This window comes from Falco rusticolus, chromosome 2 (assembly GCF_015220075.1).
Source record: "Falco rusticolus isolate bFalRus1 chromosome 2, bFalRus1.pri, whole genome shotgun sequence".
Taxonomy (NCBI): domain Eukaryota; kingdom Metazoa; phylum Chordata; class Aves; order Falconiformes; family Falconidae; genus Falco; species Falco rusticolus.
In genome coordinates, this window is record NC_051188.1 from 113872198 (window position 1) to 113893007 (window position 20810).

The window sequence follows — 20810 nt, forward strand, 5'->3', positions numbered from 1 at the left end:
TGTGGCCCTTCAGAGCAGCAATTTGGTGGTTTTCCTAAAGCTGACCCTGTTTTTCTGATGTGACCTTCTCAACATCAACAGAGGGGTCTGCTGCAGGTAGTGTTTGATATTAGGGACGTACATATCCATCCTCTTTTCCCTAGAACCTATGCCAGGCAAACCATCCCTGTGGTACAGGGATGCCAAGGAAGAGAGGTGGGATGGGCAAGGATGAGCCTGATAAGACAGCGTGCTTTGGCAGCAAAAGCCAGGGACATATTTGCTGTTCTCAGCAGCATGGGACTAGGCAGCCCATGTGCAGCCTGAATTTCTAGGCAAGGCTTTATTTCTGATAAAGATAAAAGGTGGGGACACCATTTGTTTCCCCCATTTTCCTTATTAAACAGACCTTCCTTTGGAAAGCTTTGGATTCCCAGCAACATCTCCAACACTCAGTATTTAATTTCCACCACAGAGCCTAAAGGGTCCTCCAAGTCACTTGCTGTGCAGACATGCTTCCTTCCCATCAGTGCTTTTTAAAACACTTACGTTACTCGCTTCCTCTTTTGCAGTGGCTAGCTTTTGGCTAAGCTTGTCTGTTTTTAAATGGCTAAAAGAAAAATAGAAACTATAGAAATTGTAAGCTCAGCGAAAGGGTGTTGGAGGTTTTGCTGGTTGGGTTTTGGGTTTGAGATACAGGCACTTCCCCTGCAATAGGAACAACATCCTCATTCTGCCCTTCACTCGCAGTGGCCCTGGCTATTGAAATCACACTGAAGCCAACTAAAATTGAAGTTTCGGCTACTACAGTGACCAGAGTGCCTGCAGCATGCAGGCCTTGCAGTCGCCCCAGCATCGTGTACAGCTGCTCATACTGCCCAGTGTTGTACAGCCATTCTCGGAGACACAGCTCCCTCAGGTGGTGCCTTCAACACCTGTAAAACCTCCAGGAAAGTAGAAATGGAATAAAACAGTGATGCCAGCATAAACCGATAGACAAGTACTCCCTTCTCAGACAAGAGGAGAAATCAGGACCCCGTCTCCTCGACAGGGATATGAACAGGAGCATCCCAAGCCTACAGCCCACCCTTGGTCCCCCAGCCCTGCCATCTGCCAAATGCTCAGGGCAGGGAGACCCACCGAGGGGCAGGACATGCCATTGGCATGAGATGAGAGGTCAGGAGCAAGAGCAGAGCAGGGCAGGCCCCCAGACCCCTAGCACAGAGCTCCTTCCCAGGGCTGAGCTTCTGCCCAGCAGGACCCCTCAATGAACCTGCCAGCAAACAGCGGGGGCTCCGGGGCACCCAGCCCCACATGGGGAAGGGACTGGAGCCCGCTTTGGGAAGAGCCCATCATGGAAGCCAGGTGCTCACATGTTTTGTGGAAGAAAAGCTGGAGACCAGGGCTAGCCTTGAGTAGGAACTGGTTGGCAAACAAGCACCCCTTTATTTCACTCCCATTCTTCATGGGAAAGCTCACCTTGCCTTTGACAGAGGAAGAGGGGGTTGTCTGACTTCGACTGCTAACAGCAGCGGTCCCAGACTGTCCCAGCAGGCGTTACATTTCAGTGTGAGGCTCCTCGAGGGCTCGTTGTCCTAATGCACCGACCTTACCACCTGTCCCCACTTCACTGGTGTTCAGCCAGAGAGCGGTAAGCGCATGTAAATGCGGTTTGGGGGTGCCTGCCGGCAGGTTTGTTTCAGAGCTGTTCCTCTCCAGCCATGCACATCCCTGCTGGCACCCCCTCGCTCACCTGCCCCACAGCACCCAGCAGGGCTGGACATGAAAGCAAGTATTTGTTGGGGGAGAGCAGGCAGCAGCCCCACACGCTTGCCTGCTGTTATGTAGGCAGAGAAAGCGCAGGGGAAATGCAAGCAATGAGCACTACTATGCAGATAACGTCTCTGTTGTGGGATCATCTCTTCCTGTTATCTCAAAAACTGCATTTCAGAGGCACCGAAGGCAGAAACTGTCTAACGATATCACCCAAAACAAAGGCATGCAAGGCACCAGCACTGTTTTGAGGTTGGTGCTGCTGGCAGCCAGGTGGGCAGGGTTGAACATCACCTTAGTCATTCGCCTGCCTTAGCCTTTGCCCTCTCCTTCCCTCTGCGCGTACTTCGACCAAAGCAGCAACTTACAAGGAGTTGTAAGGGTTACACAGGGAGGGAGAGCAGTGCCTGCTGGCACAACAGGCTCTGGGGGCTCACTGCCCGCCCAGTGAGACTCAGAAAACTGGGAGTCAGCATCAGCTCTGCATCTCCCATGGCAGGAGGCAGCAAAGAGGCGTACCCTTCTTCAGTCCTTTTCGAGCCAGGGATCGTTCCCAATGACAGAGGGCAAAGGCTGACAACGGCAAAGCAACCTGGAGCAGGCATGATGAAGAGAAGCCATGCTCCACTGGGGTGCCTTGGAAGTCCGCTCTCGTCCCTCTTGGCGGGCTGACACGTGCATAGGTGGAGTGCCGAGGTGGTGTTCAAAGGGGAAGAATAAACCACCCAGAGTGGGCATTCTGTAGGAAAGGCAAGCTAGAAGAGAAAGTAACGCTGCAGCAGTGCTACCCAGGGAGGTGTCACAGGAGGTGACAACAAGGCGGTTGGTTGGTCCTGGGATTGAAAAAGGAGGGGGAAGCAGGAGGCCCAGCAAGGCATGCAACACTTACCCCCCGCCCAAAGGTAAATCACAGCTCAGATGAGAGCTCTGCACGGAAGGAGAAGCCCCACGCCAGGACTGTGAGCATGAGGGACTCGAATCCTGCTTCCTGGTTGTCCACCTCATCTTCTCAAGCTGCCATTTCTGTGCCGGCTCATCCCTCTCCACCTGCCCTGTTGTCCAGTGTGCTACATGCATGGACCATGGCTTATTCCCCGGGCTAGCTCAGCTTATCCCTGCCCTCCTCCTCTTCCCCAAATCCCAGCTGGGAAGCCCTGGGCTGTGCCTGGCAGATGTCCATACTGATCCTGACGGGAGGTAGCTCCTCACGTGCGTGCTCCTCTCTCCCCACAGCTGCCCTTTGCACCTTCCCAGTTCCAGCAGGTCAGGGGGAGCAGCAGCTGTGTCATGGTGCTCTGCCGTGGGCTTTGGGCCCCTGCTGTTCTTGGGGGGGGGCCACTCCCCCTTGCCAAGGAGGAGAAATTCTGGTCAGGGGGCTGTAGGTTTGCACCCTCACCAGCTTGGGGTTGTTTGCCTTTGCCCTGCCAGGAGAACCCACAAAGAGTGAGAAATTTTGCTCAGTTCCTCACTTTCACTGCCACCCTCCCCTCCCAAGGGGACCGGGGAGGCCATCGGGGTCTAAACTCTTTCCTGGTCTTTCAGGACAGACATGTCAGGGGTGGTTCCCTTCTCGCCAGAAGGTGCTTAGAGCCCAACTATGGAAAATCAGCCCCAGCTGCACTGGGACAGCAACCTCACCCTCTGCCTGCAGAGCTGCAGCTCTCCCCCGCTCCCAGCAGCAGAGCAGAGGGGACACCCAGTCTGGGGCGAGCACCAGAGGCTGCTCGAGCAGCTCTGCAAGGGCCAAGGCTGAAGCTGCACCACTGTGGGAGGGAAGCGCTCCCACAGCCTCTGCCAACCCATGGCTCAAGGCAGCAGCAGGGCTGCAAGGATGGGAACAGTACCTGTGTAAACTCCCACCTACCGGGAGGGAAGGAGGACTTCGTTGGGGTAGAGGGTGAGAGGGAGGTTGGATTTGGCATCCCTCCCCTGAGATGAGGGTGGGAGAGGAGGCCAGGAGGCCACGCTGTTGGCACAGGGCCTCTTGCTGTGCTCCCATTCAATTAACTTTTATCTTTCTTCCCACAGCATGAGATAGGATTGCCCAGCAGGGCCATTTCACAAGCGTGATAGCTACTAGAATCTGATCTTATCCAAAAGTCTGAGGCCAGACCTCTTACGTTATCAGTCACAGCACATGAACAAGCCCCTCGGTCCCTCTGGACCCCAGGTGACCCTCAGTCAGTTTGGGAAGCAGAAGGTGACAGCCACACCAGCCTGCTGGCTGCACAGCTAGCACCTGCAAGCAGCGCTGGTGGAGCGCCTTGCCCACCCAGCTGGCTCTGCTCCTGCCTGATGCCCGCAGTACATCCCACAGAGGGCTGCAGTTTGAAAGACAAGCCCAGCACTTCCATCGTAAGGCTTCAGCGTGGCTGGGGAGACGATGCCCTGCCTCACAGCATGGGGAAGGGAGCTGGCAGGCAGCACAGCCACAGCTAGGGTTTATCTCCACATCAGAGCCTGAAGATTTGTTGCAGAATAAGGACAAAATTGGTGTCTTTTCCCCATAGTATCATTTTTGCACACGTCCTGAGAAAGACATTTGAACTAGTCATGGTTTCCTACTTGACCTTTTACAGGCTCAGAGTTTTATTTTAGAAATGGAATTATCTAGCTGGTTCCAGCACCGCCTGTGCCAGAAGGAAGAAAACCTCCCTCTGGACTGGCTAATACCCAGCTGAGATACAAGAGGGTCTTGTCTGCTTTACTAGAAAGGCCAAGTTTAGGCAGCAAGTGCTGCTGATGTCACGTGGATTTAGACTGGGGTGGAAGATTTATGTCTATACAACCAATCATTGCTCTCTTGGGTCCTACTCAGCCTGCACAACTGGCCAGCGCTGCAGGACCACAGCACGACCACAGACCTACTCGGATCACCGGGCTGCACTTTCCTCCCATCCCTTCAGCGCTGGCTCCGCAGCACACCACCAAGCAGAACTGATCCCTGCTAACACCCGGGCAGCATAAACTGCATCTCTCCAACCAGGGGAGGACAAGGCAGCATCCTTACAAAGCACAACTCAGCGCATCAGCCCTCTCGTCTCATTTCCTTTAAGAAGAATGAGGAAAAACACTTCATCTTGTATGACTCATTCGTAGATGTGTCGAAGAAAGAAGAACCACGAAAGGTTGCAGCCAGTATCACCAGGGCCAAGCACTTCCTGTTATTTCTTAGGTCTTGCTGTCAGCTCATTTTCCAGAGCTGAAACATCCCCTACAGGATAAAAACCCGACATTTGATTGCTCCATGACACACATTCTGAAAAATCACTGACTTTTCAAGTAGGGACCAAATAGAACTCGGGAGTGTAGAAGTATCGTACATTGCAACACATCAGGAACAAACACGAGACAGCAAAAACAATGGTGATTAATAAATGGAAGGCACCAATTAAAAATAAGTATAGCCCTGATGAGACTCCCATTGCACAGGGTACTCTCTGCTTGTAATATTTTTTTGTCTGCCTGACAGAGGTCTATGTTGTGGTGCAACTTCCCCCAGCAGGCTAAATTCAGTTCTTTTTACTTAGTTTTGAGCCTCTTAGCATGTAAGAGAGAAACATTTGGGTGAAAAGAGTCTTAGTAACCCGGAGAAGACCTCGGTGAGTTTGCTGAGGCTGGGAGTGCTTCTCTCAGCCCACAGTTACAGCAGCCAGCTGGAGGGCAGTACTCAAACAGGCGCCTCCACACTTGACTCGTGCCCACTGTTGTGGCCTCTGGCCTGCCTGGTAGTCAGGGTGCCCGCTGGCACCCCAGGTGTCCTGCTCCCCAGGAAAGGGATCCCAGGGCAGCTTTTGGATGCGCTCAGCCCTCACATGCCTTAAGCTGGGACAACAGAGGTTTCCATGGTACACAGGGTGGTCTCGAGCCCAGTCTGGAGGGCAGGCTTGGACCCAGTTTGTGACCAACAGGAGAATAGCTTCTTGCCTCCTGTTCCTGTCCTGGGCACGCCTTAGCTTAGTGCTGCAGTTCCTTGCCAGAAGAGCAAGCACACCTCTGTGCTGGGCCAGAGTTACCCTGGCACCACATCACGCACGCACGCACTCACGCTCCCCTGCAAGGAGCTGTGGCAAGTGCCACCCCACCAGCACCAGGCAGAGGAGGGCCCGGGGCAGCAGCTGGTGGGAAGCCCAGGTGGGTCTCTCAGAGACACGACAGCAGCTCACCAAGCCTCAGCCATGGGGAAGAAGCATCTCCAAAGCATCTCTACAGCTCTGTTGAGCCCAGGGCACAGTGGCAGGGGGGTCCCAGGAGGAGCCCGCTCTCCGCCTCAGATCCCAGTAACTCTCCCGCTCCCCCAGGAAGGACTGGTGCTCCCGTAACCACAGAAAAGTCTCAACTCATCTGCTTGCTCTAGAGAGGGCATGGATAAAGCTCTGGCCACGCAGGACAGGCAGAGCATCCTGCCACAGCAGGCAGGCAGGCACAGCGGCTGTGCACACCCACGCCGACCTGAGCCCACCAGCTGCCGGCACTCAGGTGGCAGCCGGTACCTCCCGGGGATTGGTGTGAAACCTCCTGCGTCCATATTTCCATGGCTCAGGGACCAAAATGTTTTTCTTGCCTCCTTTGTACCAAAGTGAGATCCAGATCCTGAAGTACCAGCACATGGTGTGAACTAAGATCCTCTCCACCCACTCATCTTTATTCATTCACTACAGGGATATAGCAGACGTTACAAAATAAACCATGAAATGTTTACCAAATGCAACTTTAAATAGCGAAAGCCCTAAAACAAGCTGCAGAAAGCTGCGGCAAGAGCAAGTGACACTCCCAGGGCTTTGCCTCCAAATTCAAGCAAAGTGACTGAGCTCCGGAGGAGGCAGACACCTCCTCCTCCCCGACAGTTACTTCCCTGCCCTTGCACCAGAAGATACAAAGAGTCACATTTCTGAGGAGGAACGAAGGATGGCTGTTCTATCTCCCCTGGCATGTCTGGGATAGCCAAGCCTGAAAGAGGTACTACACATTCTTCTGCCTAGCGACACGCTAGCTGGAAGTCTCGTGCTCTGTGGCTGTCGCAGCTCTCTCCTCCTCCAGCTGTGCTGCTTCTTACACCAGATGTGCAAGTGTACCCATTCAGACATTGCTCTAAAAAGGCCTGTCCTCTCTCGGCTCCTCAGCCGTCCCATAGAGGCAGTTAGGAACATCTCCAAGGACCAGAGGAGTGAGCAGCGTTTGTCCAGCACATGGAGGGTGATGCAGGTATTGCAGTCCAGCCTCTCCCTCCGGAAGGGAGATCTCTCAGCAGCTGTCATCGTCACCTGGTTATACACGAGGCACTTACCAGCAAAATCAAGGGACACGGTCCCTCACCATCAGCAGGAGGGCCGATGATGGAAAGCCATGACAATTCAGACAATGTCATGAGTAATCAGACTGCTCGACACTCTGTAGCACTTGTTTTGTGAGCCAGTGGATACCGGACCTCTTCTACAATAAAAAAATTGTCCTAACAGCTGAACAGATCTATGCTGAAAATAAAATTCCATTTTATTTGCCAGCAAGGAGTCACAGAAAACCGAACTGAAACAGTCCTTGGAGAGGCTGCGTAGCACATTCCCCTGGCCCTCAGCAGGTCAGGCTGACTCACAGATCGTTGCCTCATCTGCCCTTTGAAATCCCCAGTGCTGGAAATACTCTCCCAGAAATCTATTTCAGTAATTTGTTTGCAAAAAAACCTAATAAATAGATCCTGACCTTGCTCTCCCTTGCTGCAGTTTAAGCCCCTGGTTCCTAGCTTTAAACATGGTAGAGAAAGTGAAAAGTTTACTCTTTTCCCACTTGTGTTTTCCCACACAGATGCTTCAAGGCTGCCACATCTCCTTTCATTATTTCCTTCTCTGCGTTAGATGATACCAATGCTTTCAACTTCAGACAAACATTTGATTATATGCAACTGTTTTTTGATCCTGGAGGTCATGCATCTGATGCTGAAGCCAGAGGGGCTGTCCTAATGCGTGGCAGAAGAAAGGAAAGATACATGACAAAACCTTGTAAGATCCTTAGGCTTGCAAGAGCTTTAGCTTCTTCTTGATATAATCCATCCAAAAAGCATGAGGACACAACAAGGTGCAGTAAAAACAAGTGAACCACGGAAAGACACAGGTTTCAAGGCTCAATGCTCCATACCCTAACATGGAGACACTTGAAGAAAAATGGCCACAGGGATGAATGCCCATCACCTTGAATCTCCTCCACTGGGTCTCTTCATCTCCATTTGATGCTCTCTCTAATTTTCTGCAACGAAAGCTGCCGTTTCATAGCTGAGCGTTACGCAAGGCTGGGCAGGAGGGGTTCCTGACTATTGGAAACTTTCTTTTCCCAGTGAATGGTGGAGCAGGGAGACCACTGTCCCTCCCAGGGCAGATGTTCATGGTCTTTCTCTGGGGTGGTTTGGAGTCCTCTGCTGAGTGCGGGGCCTGGGCCGTGGGGGCAGTGCTTGCTGCTGCACATAGGGCTGCGGCAGCGGCCGCTGCTGCACATGCAGCTGCTTCGGGGTGGGATTGCACGGTGGCTGGGGGAGCTCCCGCACCACCATCTCACTGTCCACCTGGCGAGCCTGCATCATTCGCTCCTCATCTGCAACGACAGAAGGATCCTGCAGTCAGGCACATACTAAGCAGAAAGCAAACAGTGCTTGGCCCGAGCAAGAAAAAGCCAAATACTGGTCTCACTTGGAAGGTCACTCTTAGGTGTTCCTCCTACTCCAGGGAACAACCAAAATCACCTCTGCTTACGTATCCCGGGCAAACCCAAAAGCTTTTTGGCTGCCTGGCTGAGGTCAAGGTAGCTGGGGGCATCTGGGGCACCTCTGCCCTCTCGGGGCGGAAGGGGGGCGGTCAGGGACTGACTTTGCCAGGGATGTCCCACTGGTGGACACCCCCAGCCTGAGCTGCTCTGTCCTCTTTTGGAAACAGGCCACTGAAGGGAAAGGGAGATGTAACCCCAGGAGGCAACACCAAAGCACTCTGCCCTGCCACTATCTGTGCTGGGATGTCCAGGCACCTGGAAGCCAGAAGTCCCTTTTGTCGGCATTACTTTCTCCACACACAGAAGCAGTAAATTCATGCCAGCTGACTTTTGATCACTCACTCATCATTTCTGAAATGTCAGTCCGCTTAGCTTAGGCATTGAGGGATTTACCTCTCAAGACACTGAAATGACCTTAAGCACACACTTTAGAGAGCTGGTCACCCCTCTTATGTTAGTTCTCATTTTCCCAGACTTCTCTTTTTCTCAATTCTTGCTGAATCCAGACCCAAGAACTAAGGATATGCTACCACTGCACAGCGGAGGGAGTAACATATCCCACTCAAACAAGAACGCCCATCACGTCAAACAACACTCCGATGGCTACGCTCACACCAGCGTCACGCTCACGAGCTGTGGCAAGCCTCTTGAGATGACAACCCATGGCTGCACCGTGGCGAGCTCTCGCAGCAAATGGGGAAAGAGCTTGCTTATTCTTCATGGTTGTAGCTTCAGGGGAAGCCAGAGGGCCATGGCAAGTTACCCACGCTCAGGGGCAGCGGGGCTGCACTCCCCCCAGCCATGGGAGCAGTGATGCTCACCCTTGTTGTCAGCCTGACAGCTGGCACCTTTGAGGTATTGGCTGAGGTTTCATTCAGGCATTGCTCTTTTTATCTTGACAGAGACCTCTGTGGTGTAAAAACGGAGCTTTTACACCCGTTTGGTATCTCAAGAACTGGCTCACACAGAGAGCAGCTGTCCTTTGGAGCCACACAGGAAGCCTGATGCATTGTGTGGGGGCAGGACTCAAGCCTTCAACAAGCCCTGCAGGTCCACCTCCCTCCTGCTTCAGCCCTCCCTTCCAGTGGGCCAGATAACGCTTCTTTCGTGGCAGCTTAGCATCCTCCGTCTACCCAAACCAGCAGCAATGCCCAGGCAGAGTAATTCCTGTGGTCTTAAAGAGGCATGAATTTCTGACAACAGACGAAATCTCTACCCACTCGGAAAACCTCGACTCTGTTTGTGCCCCACGTTGGACCTTCAGTGTTGACAGGCCTCCAAGGACACTGTTTTGTAGAGAGGACAAGTTCTGTGAGATGCCTGAGGAGACTCCCAGAAAAGCTGAGCCCTTCTTGCCCCTTCTCACTCACTACCTACAAAACTTCCAAATGTGACTAATGATTTCAAGGATCCTAATTTTACACCATATAAATTTAATGAAAAAGTCTGCTGACTAATGATTTCAAGGATCTTAATTTTACACCGTATGAATTTAATGAAAAAGTCTGCTGACGGGATATCTAATTGTGTATTTTAGCCCCACGGGTGCTCGTGACTGGTGGCTTTGGCCCAGCTTTAGAGGGGCAATTCTTCCCCTACAGATAAACAAAAGGGCTTGAGGACATTAAGTCTTTTGTTCAAAGCATGTACCAGAAACTGAGGCTGGCAATGCCAACCAATCTGCCGAGGTTCACCATACGCCAAAACCAGGTCATTGCTCATGCCAAGGCAGAGAACATGCTCCTGCCCACAGGGCTGCTGTCAGTGGGAAGCTTCAGAATTTTAGGTGGCTCGTTAGCAACATAAAGCCCCTTAAGCACTTACCATCATCTTCAAGCCGTTCTGCTTTCTTCTTCCTGATACAATAAATAAGCAAAGTCAGGAAGGTGACAAAGATGACTGTACCTCCTGCTATGCCTAAGATGAGATAAAGGTCCAGCTGGCCTAGTTAAAGGAATGAAAGAGGGTGTTAGAAAAGAAACAACTTGCACAACATCTGTCTAGAATTCTTTATTTTCTTCCACTGACTGTAAAGGCAGCCCCAGTGAGAGCCCACCCTTTGCCTTTTCTCTGAACACAGCAGAAAGTTGCTGGTTCTTATCGTGGAGAATTTTGATTGCTCCCTGATGGATTCACGTTCTGCAGAAAATTGAAACCAGAGCATTCATGTGTGCTAGCTCATCTTACTTAAATTACCACAAATGCCCTGTTCCTGATAGCAATGGACCCTTTTAAGGACGAGCATCCAGGCAGTGCTCAGCATCTAACCAGAATAAACTTTTTAAGTAATTCCTACTGAGCTGGAAACACTGACACTAGCTTGCTTCATAGTATTTTGGTACTTCCTCTTCAATTTTTGGCTGTAGGCAAATTAAAAAATAGTGAAAAGAAAAAAACCATAACCAAATATCCCACAGTCTCAAAATGAGAGTTCAGTTTGCCCAGTGACGAAAAAATTTATACAAATGTTGCTTATTTTCACCAGATAAGGTTTGCTGGATGCTGGTCTTCCTTCACCACCTCCTGCTGGGGCTGTCCTGGCATTCAGCACTCGTGCTCGAGCACAGGCGCCATGGGGCTGAACCCAGCAAAAGTCTACCTTCCTGGGGGGGGACAAAGCTCCAAAGAGTGTCCTCAGCATCCACTGGCCATGCGTGTGGGGGGCTAAGAATGATGACACAAAGCCAAGAAGTCTACAGTATAAAGGCCACCATCAGCCTGGGCTGCCCCGGTGGAAAAAAAGATGAGTGCCCTCATTGATGTGGGTCTTCTCACCAGTGTTACACCAAGGTGTATTTTGCCCTTTTCATCCCTGTTCCTCCCAGCTGACTGTAAGGTGAGCCCAGGCAGATTCACGTATAGTTCTGCTTATATAAAAAGTTAGCGGAGCTGAAGGCCATTTGAAGCACGTCTTGTCTGCTAAAGGTCAGAATCCAAGGTGATAGGCTTCCAACGCAGGACCAAATGGAGAACTCATGGAGGCCAGCAGAGCTGGAAGAAGGTTTGGCTGCAAGCTGAGGGACTTTTCATCTACTGTGGAGCTGGCAGAGCCCTGCCACCACACAGAAAGGTTTGAGGTGGTTTTAGTTTGCATAGGACAGGTAGGGCTACAGGGGTTTAGTGGTTTTTTTGGTGCCTGAGAAGTGCTCTATTTGTACCTTAAAGATCCGTGTAGCAAAACTTTTACTATGTAATGATTTGAAAAAAAAAACAAACCAGACTTTCCCACTCAAATGACCCTGTGAAAGGAGAGCATTTCTCAAGGGTGAGAAGTGAAATCCAAGTATCTCGCTGATGGCTAGTGGCTGCCTATACCATCGATGGAGGCAGGCCCACGCTTGCCCAGCTTGTGCCCTGGGGTGGCCAGCGTCAGCCATCATTTCCTCATTAAGACAATGTGTTTGGGCTAGTTTGCTCTGCCATAAAGAGACCTAATCCAGCAGCATGTTTTCACACCTGGCTTCCATGCCCACGCCACATCCCGCTCCCCCACACCCCAGCCCCTTCCCAGCGCCAGCACCAACAGAACTGGGCAGCCCATCAGGTCAGGCAGCTCATGCAGCAGAAAAACCCTTTCTGGGGGGGCTATTTTAGGCATCGGGGGTGTGCTTCAGGAGGCCAGGGATGCACAGGAGAGCAGAGGCCACCCCGTCCCTCAGCTCTTTGCCCTTCAGCCAGCCTCAGCAGACCTTGGGTCACTTCAGTAAGGTCTCTGCACCTTAAGGCTTGCTCCCTCCCTTCTCACACTGCGGGCTGGCCTTCAGACTTGCACTTTCCCTAAATTCACTATGGAAGTAACAGCTGGAGACTGGAAATGCTGAGCCCGCTATTGTGATCCCCACCAACAACAACCACTTCTCCACCAGCTGTAGTGGGAATCTAGAGCAAGAGAGTGCAGCGCTTTGAATGAAGTGCTTGGGGTTAGCGGGGATGAAGCCAAGCCCAGTGAATTCAAGGACATTTCCCCCATACTGCACTGGAAATCTGAACTTTGAACTGAACACCACATCCAGTGCCATACCAGTATGGTCTGTCCCTTGGTTTTGCCATAACTTTCACAATTTTTACAAGGGGGAGAGATGACTTCTTTTGCCTATCTAATAATTTTCAGCATGGCTCTGTCCATTTAAAATTCAATTCCTTCATTTCTTTTGCTATGTTTGGCGTTTAGGAAGATGACGCTTCAAGTGAGTAAGAAAATCCAGGGTACATTTGAGCCATGCTCATCTGAGCCACGCACCCCAAAGCTCAGCTAAATTTTCCATAACCTCCCTCGTGATTTCTAGTCCAAACAGCTTATTTCTCCCCTTCTGAGAGCACCCATCCACATCCAGAGGCAGCGAGCAGCTACCACCTTCATAGGTATGATCATGGAAAGGAGAAAAATAACGTGCAGCTGATTTCGGTCAAGAGCAAAACCCCTGAACTCAATGCCGCGGTTTCACATACACAGGAGAAGATCCCAAGCCATATTTTCCAAAAATAAGCTGTTAACTTATGTTGTGGTAGCCTGGGTAGTTTTATACTATCTTATTGAGATCAGCTCTTTGGCTTTGGACTGGTTGACTGGAGTCAGCCCTTGGGAAGTACCATTAGTTTTAAAGGAATGAAGGAGCATAGAAATGGAGGGGAAAGTGCCTTCTGCCTTTTGCAGGCTGCTGTGTGTGATTGAAACACTTCTAGAACCACCTCCCCAGTTTCTTCTTTACTTCATTGGTCTACCACTAATGATGGTTGGCACCACCTGAGTCCATCAGGATGCTGACACCAAGAAGTCTGTCAGGATACCTCTGGCAACTTTTGGAGGAAGAGTCAGCAGCGATGGAAGGGAGGGAGAAAATTACAGGATGCGCAAGAATCTCTCACTCTTGCCTGATCTCACTGGCAGGCTGCAGCTTCCCCCAGGAGACTTCACCTCCAGTGGAAGCAGCATTGCAGTGCGCCTGGGGGGGCCTCTCTGCCACCCACAAGGTTTTTGACTCTGGAAAAGCCTCTCCCCTCTTCCAGTGACCCCCAGGCCTCAATGAGCATGGGGAAAACACCGCTGGCCACAGGAGAAGAGGAAGAGCGTGGCCCACCTTGCATCCCACTGCCCCTGGCTTGGCTTCCCTGCTGCTAGAGCACAGCTGCCATATGGGTAGCAGTGGGGCAGGCAGCAGCAGGGTGGGGAGGGTGGAGATGCGACAAGGCTGGGGAATGCCAAGCAGAAAGCACGGCTCATATCCTGGCTACCACACCAACATCGGCTCCCAAGAACTGTGGTGGTGCTGGACCTGCCATACCGGGTACTGGGAACCATCAATGCTCCTGGCACCTGGACCAGTCCTACAGATACATGCAACTGCGTCAGGCTTTGTGGGTCTGCCCTAGCAGATTCCAATAAAAACAGAATTTTTTACCTGAGCACTTAAGTACTTTTTCAGCAATTTTTTCGCTGACTTGGTTCTTAACAACACATCTGAACTTCCCAGAATACCGTGTGTGCAATTCCAACCGTGTGACATTATTTTGGACTTTTTTGCCTTTATCGTGAGCCAGTTCTATTATAAATGTTTCATCTTTAGTCTTCGGCTTCACTTCACACTTGACAGATGCAGTTTTATTCATGCATTCAGCACTGAGGATTGGCTGAGGAACAGGGTCTGGAAAAGAAGAGAAGAGACAGGCACGTCTGAGATGGTTTCTCCTTTTGAAAACCTCCATTAATAAGCAGAACAAGAGCTTAGCCCCCAATAAGCTGTAAAGGAGTAACATCAGCTAACGAGACCAGAGAAGAACAAAGAGCCAATTAGACTTCTGCTACAGAAGGAACACGGCAATAATAAAGAAAAAGCAGTGTGTTAGCCTACATATTTGGCCTAGCAAGACAGAGTTCCACCACCATGGGTGGACTACTTGCAGGCTCAGCTCACAGCCCACAGTCAGCCAGGGGAGGGGGAAGGTGTGTTTTCAGGGGGGGCGGTGGATGGGAGGGTCTCGGAGCCACAGCTGCCTTCAACTTCGATGTTTTGGTGCAAATAAAGTCAGCTCTGGTCTGCCTTTGCCCATCAGAAGAGATTTTCTCTAAGGCAGGACAAACAGCTGCTGACGATGCTTTTTATGCTACCAACGGCACTCAGCTAGCGCAACAGCCGCAGCATGAAACCCCATCAAAACACAACTGAAAACACAAAATGGACACCTCTCAGCTCTCAAAGAGGTTGTGACAGAGAGAATTGATGTCTGTCTCTTCTTACATCCTGCAAACAGCTAGTTACAGTTTGATTCCAGATTCTCTATCGCTGGTGGCACTGCAAGAGCCAGAAGAGCCTGCGGGGCTTTCCGCAGCTAGGGGCAACTGGCAGGGACATCAGATGGAAAAAAATTAATTTCTACCTTTAGACCAGGTAAACAAAAACATGCCAGGGCCACCTCTAGTTACAGGCACTGTAAGTCGTAGACATCATAAATTTTAAAGACAACGAGGGCTGCTTGTAGCAGTCTGGGTTCACACTGCAACACCTGCAGCCACTCCTCTCCTACGAGCTGTAACCTATATATCAGGAGAACAACTCAGTGTTCCCAGACTACAGTCCAGGTCCCGGTGATGGAGTTGTGTGATGGTATCATCTAAGCTATTCCTTTTTTTTGGAGCAAACTGTTCGTCCAACCCTAGTAGCAAAGTACAATCTGGCTGACAAATGGCTCTAGCACCTGACCGTTACTAAAGGGCTTTGTTTCCAGACCTGCGTGTCGGAGGTAGGGCAACCTTTCTGCTGCGCAGTAGGTGAAATGATGCACATGTAGCTAGGTTGGAACCGTAACCTGACAATTGAACCCAGGACTTCCCAGTGACAGCTCAGTGGCTGAAAGCATGAGTAAACAGCATCAGGTCCTGATGGCTTCCTGAATCTGGAGAGTTTACAATAATAATTCCCAAAGTAGTGAGACACTCACTGCTCAGCAGCCCCTTAGCCACGGGGCCTCCCACCATCTAGAAACCCTGCTAAACCCAGTCCAGCTGTCATCAGTGCCTCATCAAGGCATCATTTCTGTAGTGCCAGCTGGTGCCCACAAACTCATGAGGCTGGCAGAGGTGTGCATGCTGGCTGAGGAAGGACAAAGCAAAATCACCCTCTTGCTGGGAAAAAAAAACCTCACGCTGCCCTACAGCTTAGAGATCTGGAGAGGTGGCAGCAGCTACAAAAGAGCAAAATAGCCATCCCCATCTTCCCTACTCATCCCAAAAGCTTTGGGCTGCCATGGCTCTGGTCTCTCAGGACAAGACACAGCTTTGAAGCCACACAGCTGATATCCCCAGGCGTGTGCCCAAGTGTGCTTTGAACAGCACAATCGTCGTATTTCTTGTGTTATGCTATGCAAGGATAGGGTGCGGGAGTCTTCTTCCCCTGCAAATTCAACTTCTGTTGTGGTGTATCTCGGGGGAGGTGACTTCTGGCTATTTTTTACGTTAAAAGCAAAAATGGAGTGGGATTGCATTGCCTAAATACAGGCATTTAGTGCCACCAGGGCTCCTGAGATCTCCTCAGGAGGCTGGCAGATGCAACCCAAGGTGCTCACCTTGCTGGAACAGTAGCTAGAGACCAAAAATCGTAACTCAGTGCCTGTAAAATAGCACCAGAAGTGCCAGAAGTGCCCAGTGCATCAGCTACTGGTGTACCTCATACAGGTCACTGCAATCCCATAAGAAGTTTCTGGAAGCAGGGTGCTGCTGGGAGCACAACCCTGCTCGCATGGTGCTACCCCAGCTCAGGGTCTGAGGGGTCCCAGCACCGGCTCACCCTGCTGCCAACACAGCCACGCTCAGGGGCTGCTGGCTTGGGCACACGTAGAAACCTGGCAGCTGACAAAGAGTGGAGCTGGAAAGAAGCATGGGACCACAGGGCATTAATAGGAGCAAGAGAATGGGGAACATGGAGAGACTGCTGTCAGCGGCATGAGGAAAGAGATATGTCTCACAGAAGCCCCCCCAAAACAGAAAGAGGGGCAACGAGTGGGAAGGGCTGTAGGAGAGAGCAGGAATACCAAGTCTTAATCAGCTGTGCTGAGAATGGTATGGGAAGAGCAAAAACTCACCCTGAACGACGAATATTGTATCTTCTTCTGCCTTGAACTTCCCATCCTGCTGATAAACAGTCACCCTGTACTTTCCACTGTCCTCTTTCACCACCTGCTCTATTTGTAAAGTCCCATTTAGGAGCACCTTACACCTGCACTGGTCCCTGTTCACATAGTACTTCACTTTCTTATCTTTTATCTGGAGCAACCTTCTGCTGTCTTTCAGCCACGTTGCATCATATACGCTCCCAGCAGCAGCGGTGATGCTGAGAAGAGCCGACTCATTCACTGCCGCGTAAATCCAACTGGTGACAGAGCCTGTAAAGGGAAGCACAACCAGCCCATCAACGTGTGTCCAGCAGCCCCGGCTGCCGTGCTCGGCAGCCACAACGGTGACCAAAAAGGTTGTCACTTGCTACCCTTCCTGCCCCAAAGTTGCCTAAGCCTCCCTGCATTACTGACGCCGTCTTCTTCCCCTGCTCCAAAGCACCTCTTGATCATTCATTAGATAAATGTCAGCACCCAATTTAATTCTGAGAGGCAAGGAATCTAAGAGTCTGTCTTTCAAAACCTGGCTTTATACTGTGCCTGACTTATTTGGGGTGATTTTGGATGCTAAGACTCATGGCTGCTTGTGAACTTAACCCTTCCTGAAAATAAGGTCACTTTGGTGTGTTTTGAGCATGGCACAGGCTGGTACCCGGCGTGCCCATCACTGCAAACGTTACTGCGGACAGCAAGAACACAAACTGGTTGTGGCCCTGGACAGCAGGATCAGTCCAGCAATAACAGTGATGGCAGGAATAATAATAATAGTAGCCCATGTCAAGCAGCGAGTAAGTGTAAGGCACTGAACTGGTGGCAGACCCAGTGCTGCCAGCCTGCAGTGCCCCCTTCTCACCCATCCTGGGCCCCCTGCCCCGCTGGAATATATCCACTTGATTTGTCTAGCACAGGATCACAACGGGGCAAGTAAGGCAGAAACACAGAGCTAACCACATCCTGGGAACCGATCGGGTGCTGCTGACATTAGGAGACAAGCAAAAGCCAAAAAAAACCCATCCTTTCTCTTTGCAGGACTCCTTTGGTGACAGGTCCCCTCTCCAGAGCAGCCAAGAGGAGGTTCCTCCCAAAGGTGCTACCAGGACTGGGCAGCACGTAGCGTGTGGCTGCTGAAGGGGATACCGAGGGAAGCCAGGGCTGATAGCCATCAATCACGCCACTGCCAGCGGGACTGACGGATCCCCGGGCTGTGCCGGGGTGGCCTGCCCTCTCCCCAAGGGGTTCTCGCTTGACGAGTCCCATCTTCAGGGAAACGGGGCTTTGGAGTGCAAAGTTTGGCAGGAGTTCACTTGAAGGAAGGTGGTGTCTCCACCCCTGTGGCGGGTGGAAAATTTGCAGGAGGAGGTAGAAAAGTGGTCACAAGCGTCAGGTGGGATAAGCTCACTGAAAACGGAATGTGCACGCAGAGCCGTGGCTTATTGCATTTGTCATTTTCTTATGGTTCTCTTCAATTTACAAGATAAAGCCAATTGGCAGGAGGGGATTTCTCTTCTCATCACCAGATAGAGCTGATTCTGCTCTGATTTTCTATGTTTTAAGCACTTTCGCCCCACAGAATGAAAAACTACATTCATGCATATTTTTATTAAAGTCCTTCATTCCTGATATCTAGGACAATGATAAACTTTATCAAGGGGGAAAACAAACCCAGTCACTATTTTATGACACTAACGATATTACAGATAATCAAAGAACTGAAATAGTGTGCCTCTGCAACAAGAAAATTAATACTGAAGTGCTTCTGGCACTTCACCCCCGGTCTAGGGAGAGGCTGTTATTTCACTATTACATTTCTTACAAGGTATTTGACATATCTAATGAAATAATTTGGAAAGCAAACTATCAACCAGTCTTGGAAGCAGCTATCCTCCCCCACACAGATGACGCTACAGATTATACCCAAATATTTGAACTCTGATACTTGTTTCTGCTCAGTCACACACAGGTACTTAGAGCTAGCAACAGGATTTCTTTGCATAACAGATACTATCACTTACTTTTTCTCTCTGGTAGTAAAGAAAAAAATAATCTCAGTTTTCAAGGATAATTTAGTAGCTTCTTTATGAACAGACCCCATCTCTGGATATTTATCTGTTCTCTATAGTCTTGCTAATGGAAAGCTGAGTATCCCACACATAAGATATTAAAAATCTGTCTAGCTAATGCAACAGCATTTCTGCTCATGCCAACTGAAGTGTGCTCCAAGGGGCAGAAAGACCCAAACTGGCAGCATAGAGCTCGCTTGCAGTCACAAGAAACAGTTAAAAGGAGAAGGTCTCATCGTAACTTTAGAGAAGTAAGAAAGTCTTTGAAATGAATCTTCCATTCAAGGAAACAATCTTCATTACCGCGGTGGAAGATGTTTTATATATAATGTACGAAAAAAAAAATAAAATCCTTATTTATCTATTAATTTTGTTCTGGAGGAAAAGCAAAACATTAGAGAGACAGACATACAATCTGCAGTGGAATGAAATGGGGGGAGAGGGGGGAGGAGGAAATCTACGCATGATTGCATTGTCTCCATTTCTTACAACCTTCTCTAATCTATGAGTTAACACCTTAATTAAGTTTTCAGATTCATATTTTAAAAAATAATGAGTGCAATAATATGCAAAATATAAAAGATGTATGCACTTGCTTGCTGTTTTCACATCTTAGACTTCCTCAACTCCACTGAAGGCACTGAGATATATCACTCTTTCTGTTAATATTTATGGAATATAATTTGCACTTTCAAAAGATTTGCTCATCTTTGATAAGAAAAGGAAATTACATGCAATAATGCACCATGAACTGGATCTCTAATGTAGTACAAGCTACCTCGAGGGCAGAGAGAAAACTGCATGCTGACATTTCTCATTATACATGTGTCAAATTAGGGCTCATTAACTTAAAACCAAAACTGTTTACAGCTTATTATAACTGGAATAGGAAACTCAGGTCCTGCCCTCCCTCCGGCTGAAAACTAAATCAAATAATAATAGCAATAACCCAAGGATCTTCACTCATTGGAAAAGTGGAACTAGTTTCTTATCTGTTACATCCCACCAAGTTGTAAATGGTTTAAAATGCAATTTTAACAACGCTACGCTAGCCTGAAAGAGCAAAAAACAGTAAGAAAAACTCACATTTTACACTGGGAAATAAAAGCAGCAAGCACTTGGCTAGGAAAATCCTCCTAAAGTTCATTTTCAGAATCAAAAAAATCCAGTGTCGCCTTGTCTAAGGATAGCTCCTGGCAGGTGGAAGGATTTTCTGCTGTGAGCGCGCAGTCATGGGACGCATTGGTACAGCCCTCGTACCCTCCTCCCCTCCTCCACCTCTCACCCCAGCACTTCTCGTTTCTCACACAGGCACAAAAACCACGGGAAAAAATACCTCTCAGTGGGGTGTTTTATCAGGATGGGGACAACGGAAAACACACACTCAAATGTGGGAATTCCCCCAGGGTCTCTCTACCCAGCTGGACGGCCAGCCAGAGCCCTCATCCTCTTTAATGTTCACCCAAAGGGTTCGACTCCATCATCCGCATGCCACCATCCCTGTGGGAAAGAGGCGGTTTGAGAGCAGGGGGGTGACAGGAATCCTTCTGCTTCCCCCCAGCCTCAGCAGCAGCGGGAGGACAGCAAGCCCAGGACCCCCGGTGGGGAGCAGGCAGCCAACAGCTGTTGAGACAACATGTAGAAAGGAGACACGCTCCCCTTGGAAACGGCCAGGATCAGCTTTGCATTCACGTCTGATCTACGAGGGGCTGGCCAGTGCCACGCAAAGGTGTCCTACAGGCACAGCCAGCTAAGCAAGCTGCAAAACAGGGAGTGTGGAAGGGGATGAAAACACGACCCTGGGTCTAGCCTGCAACCAGAAACCTGAAGCTGGCTGGCGTGGGAAAGATGGTGAAGAGAGAAGCTGGGAGGAGGTATGAGAGTTAGGTCCAAAACCACGAGAGGCTAATAAAATCTTTATTCCCAATTCCAGCTTTGTATCGCAGGGTTTGGACCAAGAAAGAAGACAGAAGAAAAGCTGTGGCACAGAAGGTATATTAGATAAATTTTCCCCATTAGATATATTATATATATATATAATTAGGTAATATATTATTATATATATTAGATGCATCTTTCTCATTCATTCATGTCATTCTTCTTCCTCGAAGTTATAGTAAGGTCTTGTAAGACACCTTC

General features: G+C 49.9%; 1 protein-coding gene across 1 annotated transcript; it reads right to left on the bottom strand.

The window, feature by feature from the left end:
* Positions 1–6371: 6371 nt before the first annotated feature.
* On the bottom strand, positions 6372–19918 carry CD2 (CD2 molecule). The gene is made up of 5 exons (XM_037378437.1): positions 19758–19918; positions 16582–16881; positions 13905–14147; positions 10330–10449; positions 6372–8334 (listed from the first exon to the last, which is right to left on the bottom strand). The coding sequence occupies exons 1-5, from the start codon at positions 19816–19818 to the stop codon at positions 8126–8128; spliced, it is 933 nt and encodes a 310-aa protein (XP_037234334.1). The 5' UTR covers positions 19819–19918; the 3' UTR covers positions 6372–8125.
* Positions 19919–20810: the final 892 nt, after the last annotated feature.

What these genes read in the sequence shown, in the direction of transcription:
- CD2 (XM_037378437.1), bottom strand. Translation starts at nt 19,818, where the DNA reads ATGAACTTTAGGAGGATTTTCCTAGCCAAGTGCTTGCTGCTTTTATTT. An exon ending in TACAATATTCGTCGTTCAGG is followed by an intron (nt 14,148 to 16,581) that starts GTGAGTTTTTGC and finishes CTTCTTTTCCAG; the next exon opens with ACCCTGTTCCTCAGCCAATC. An exon ending in AAAAGTACTTAAGTGCTCAG is followed by an intron (nt 10,450 to 13,904) that starts GTAAAAAATTCT and finishes TCCTTTAACTAG; the next exon opens with GCCAGCTGGACCTTTATCTC.